Source organism: Microtus ochrogaster, unplaced genomic scaffold, assembly GCF_000317375.1.
Source record: "Microtus ochrogaster isolate Prairie Vole_2 unplaced genomic scaffold, MicOch1.0 UNK48, whole genome shotgun sequence".
In the NCBI taxonomy this organism is placed as follows: domain Eukaryota; kingdom Metazoa; phylum Chordata; class Mammalia; order Rodentia; family Cricetidae; genus Microtus; species Microtus ochrogaster.
In genome coordinates, this window is record NW_004949146.1 from 1,539,491 (window position 1) to 1,543,334 (window position 3,844).

A 3,844-nucleotide genomic window follows, 5' to 3' on the forward strand; every position below is an offset into this window, starting at 1 on the left:
ACGGAGGCTTTGTTAGTACCTTAACTTGCTGGCCTCGCTGGTGAATAAATGATCCATTTTTTGGGTCTTCGTGATGTGGCTCAACAGGTTAAGGCACTTGGTGACTTGGTTCCAGGCCTGATGACTTGACTTTGATCTCTGAGACCACATAGTGGAGAGAACTGATTCCTGCCAATTATCCTCTGACCTCCAGAAGGGTGCCCCAATACATGAAAATAAATAAATAAATAAATAAATAAATAAATAAATAAATAAATAAATAGTGAAAAATAAAAACATTTTATCCAGTAGTCCAGATTAGTTTTGAGTTATATGCTTTTTGACAAAACTGTTAAACTTTTCTATTGTTATAGTATCCTAGATTTTTTTACATAATTCAAATTAGTTGCACTGTTCAAACAATCATAATAAACTTGGGTAACTATGATCACTGGTAAAATAATGCATTAGAACTAATCTTTTTAGCAATGAAACACCTTCTCATATTATCATTTAGCATAAAAATAGAGAGATATCATATATGAGATATCATATAGCAGAAAATTGCAGAGGGCAGCAGGAATCAAACTTGGGGTATTTAAAAAAATTTTAAAAGTAGAAAAGTACATGAAGATAGGCAGGGTATGTGGAGGGATCTAAGTTGGAGGTAGTGGTAGATATGTTCTCAATAAATTCTATTCATATATGTAATTACCAGAGAACAAATTTTTAATTGGCATTATTTATCTATAAAAATATGTAGGGGGCTGGAGAGATGGCTCAGTGGTTAAGAGCATTGCCTGCTCTTCCAAAGGTCCTGAGTTCAATTCCCAGCAACCACATGGGTGGCTCACAACCATCTGTAATGGGGTCTGGTGCCCTCTTCTGGCCTTCAGGCATACACGCAGACAGAATATGAAAGAAAGAAAGAAAGAAAGAAAGAAAGAAAGAAAGAAAGAAAGAAAGAAAGAAAGAAAGAAAGAAAGGAAGGAAAGGAAAGAAAGAAAGAAGAAAAAGAAAGAGAAAGGAAAGAAAGAGAAAAAATATGTATATAGTCATTTATATCATAGCCGTACTGTTCTCTGACCTCCATTTCAGAATATTGGTTTATACTGTTGTTCTTAGTGAAATGATCTACATGAGATAGTCACTGACAACCACACTGATTAAGCCAGTAAAAAGTTTGAAGTCTTATTTGGGGGGCGGGGGGGCTGGCCCGTCCAAGAGTGAGCTTGTGCCTCTGAAAAGTCTCATGGTGCCCAAGCTCAAGGATGCATAGTTTTTAAAGGCAAAAAGCCCAAAGATCATAATTTACATCAAAGTCATATGAGGGTCAGAGGCACCTTGAAAAATTCATTCCTGGCAAAGCATAGTAATCATTTTAGACATAACATGTCAATTACTTTTCACTTATATTTTTTCAAGTTATATTAGATTTTTTTATTATTTTGGTTAATACTTCTGGATCACGGTCAAGGCCATGGATACCCCAGATATGTTGCCAAAGCAGACACAACCCTTGGGGAGAGGAGCAGAGGGCTGAGAACTGTCTAAACAAGCACAACATGGAGTCAGAACAAGATGAGATTGCTTCAGGCATTTCATTAGAACTTATAAAATTATGTTTCTGTCTAGAATTAAGCAACTGATATCTTTTTCTGATATCTTCTCAGACTCTCAACTCAGAGACTTTTGACTATCCCACCCTTCAGGTGAACACAGATGACACAGTTTAAAATCATTGGTTGCTCTCATTTTCATTTTTTCCCAAAGGGAGCAAAGTGAATGTCAATGGAGTAGATAATATCTTGAAAAACATCGGGATAGAATTCACGCCGAAGGAACGTTGGAAGCTGCTGAAGACTCTGCCTGTCACCTGTGAGCATTTCTGACTCTGCCTCGGCTCCAAGGGGACTTTTTCTGGGCGGGGGGTGTTGTGGGGGCTGAGAGGGAGTCACTGTGCATGCAGTTCCACATTTGTTTGCATTCAACATACTGAAGACTTTTCAAATGGTAAGATTAAAATCAAGTCTTTGCGCTCATGGAGACTATTTGACATGGAGGCTCTATTGGAACTGGGTTTGAGAACTTCCTAAGAAAGAAATTAATTTATTAATCAAGATCTGATTTGTGAGTTGAGATATTACTTCTGGAATGTCTGATAATCCTAAAGCACAAAGAAAACTAAGGACAGGAGGGAAGGCAAGACAAAAAAAAAAAAGAGGGGGCTGGAGAGATGGCTCAGGGGTTAAGAGCACTGACTGTTCTTCCAAAGGTCCTGAGTTTGATTCCCGGCAACCACATGGTGGCTCACAGCCATCTGTAATGGGGTCTACCCTCTTCAGGCCTGCAGGCATACACACAGAATATTGTAAACATGATAAATAAATAAATATTTAAAAAAAGAACACGTTAGCATCAGTCCCAGCCTGGCAAAGTGACTCATACAGAAGATCCCATGCCTCACTTTATTGATAAAGCCAAAATGAAGAAAGCTGTATGGATATCAGACTAAAAGGCAGATCCTGTAAGGTTACTGTCTTCGTGGTGGTAGTCCATGGTCATGTTATGGATGTCAGCCCTTCTTTGTGACCTTGACTATGCCTTTCTTTACAGCTGCTGGTACCGTGTATCGCAACCGACTGTTGGATGGTGTAAAAACTTTTCACAGTGAGTACAAATACAAGGTCAAGTGAGACAGGCCTTGAAGTTTGCGTTTCTTTCTGGAAAGTCTGCCTACTACTCAATGGTAACAGTAGCTTGTTTCTGTTGAGGGTTGTCCCAAGGCCCTACTCTGCCCCACACAAATGCTACAGTGGATAACTTTCTTATTGCCACTTCCCACGGGGTTTATGCTGACCCGCGTGTCTCAGGCCCCACAGCTTGAATGTGGAAACAGCTATTTGAGGCCTCATTCTCTCCCATGGTGCTGACTCAATAGCTTATCAGTCTTTCATTCCCCTTTGTGACTTTTAGTTTAAATTTATAGAGATAATTTACTGTCGTGACAGGTTTCAAACCTGGCAGTCACAATTAGGGTTGTTTCTAACATCTCTGCTATGAATATATGAAGAGAACCAACACAATTAGTCACTTCCTTTGCTTCAGGTGTCTACTGAAGATCTTAGCCACATAACCTGTGACATGTACAGGGGATGCTCCGTTCATCCCCTCCCATCTATCCCTGCCACCTTTTCATTCTTTGTTCAAACGTTTACAGCCTTGCTTTCTTCAAGCCTTTGCCACCCAGTCCCAGAGCTAAGTAAATTTTTAAATGTTAAAACCTAATTTTACATTTTTTTCTTATTGCATCTCTTCTTTTCTCAAGGAGGGAAAGGTTGTATAAATAAACTAGAAACCATTATGGAAAACCTGAACTACAATGTTGGGGAAAAAGACATGAAAGGTCTGCGGAGCTTCCTGATATCTGATGGTATTTTCTTTACTACTTCTGATTTCCCTTAAGAAGAATCACTGAGCCCTTCTTATAGACTCTTGGAGGGGCGGGGTGCTCAGTTATACTGAGGAAAGAAGAACTACTCATGGAGTTATAATCCTCAAGAGAATAAAATAGAGCTACTGCCAGGTGTGGTAAACACCTTTAGTCCCAGCTCTTGGGGTGGGGGTGAGGAGCAGAGGCAGGCAGCACTCTGTGAGTTTGAGGCCAGTCTAATATGCATAGTGAGTTCCAGGCCAGTTAGGGTTACATAGTAAATCTCTGTCTCAAAAAAAAATAGATGATAGATAGATTGATTGATTGATTGATAATAGATAGATAGATGATAGATAGATAGATAGATAGATAGATAGATAGATAGATAGATAGATAGATAGATAGATAGATAGATGATAGAGATAGATAGAC

At 39.1% G+C, this 3,844-nt stretch overlaps 1 protein-coding gene across 1 annotated transcript in view; it reads left to right on the top strand.

The window, feature by feature from the left end:
* Positions 1-423: 423 nt before the first annotated feature.
* The window catches only part of Efcab13 (EF-hand calcium binding domain 13), a 13,700-nt gene continuing 10,279 nt past the window's right edge, over positions 424-3,844 (top strand). The window contains exons 1-4 of the mRNA XM_026777177.1: positions 424-433; positions 1,753-1,857; positions 2,596-2,649; positions 3,308-3,412. Of these exons, the coding sequence (XP_026632978.1) occupies positions 424-433; positions 1,753-1,857; positions 2,596-2,649; positions 3,308-3,412 (274 nt within the window). The remainder of the gene's footprint in view (positions 434-1,752; positions 1,858-2,595; positions 2,650-3,307; positions 3,413-3,844) is intronic.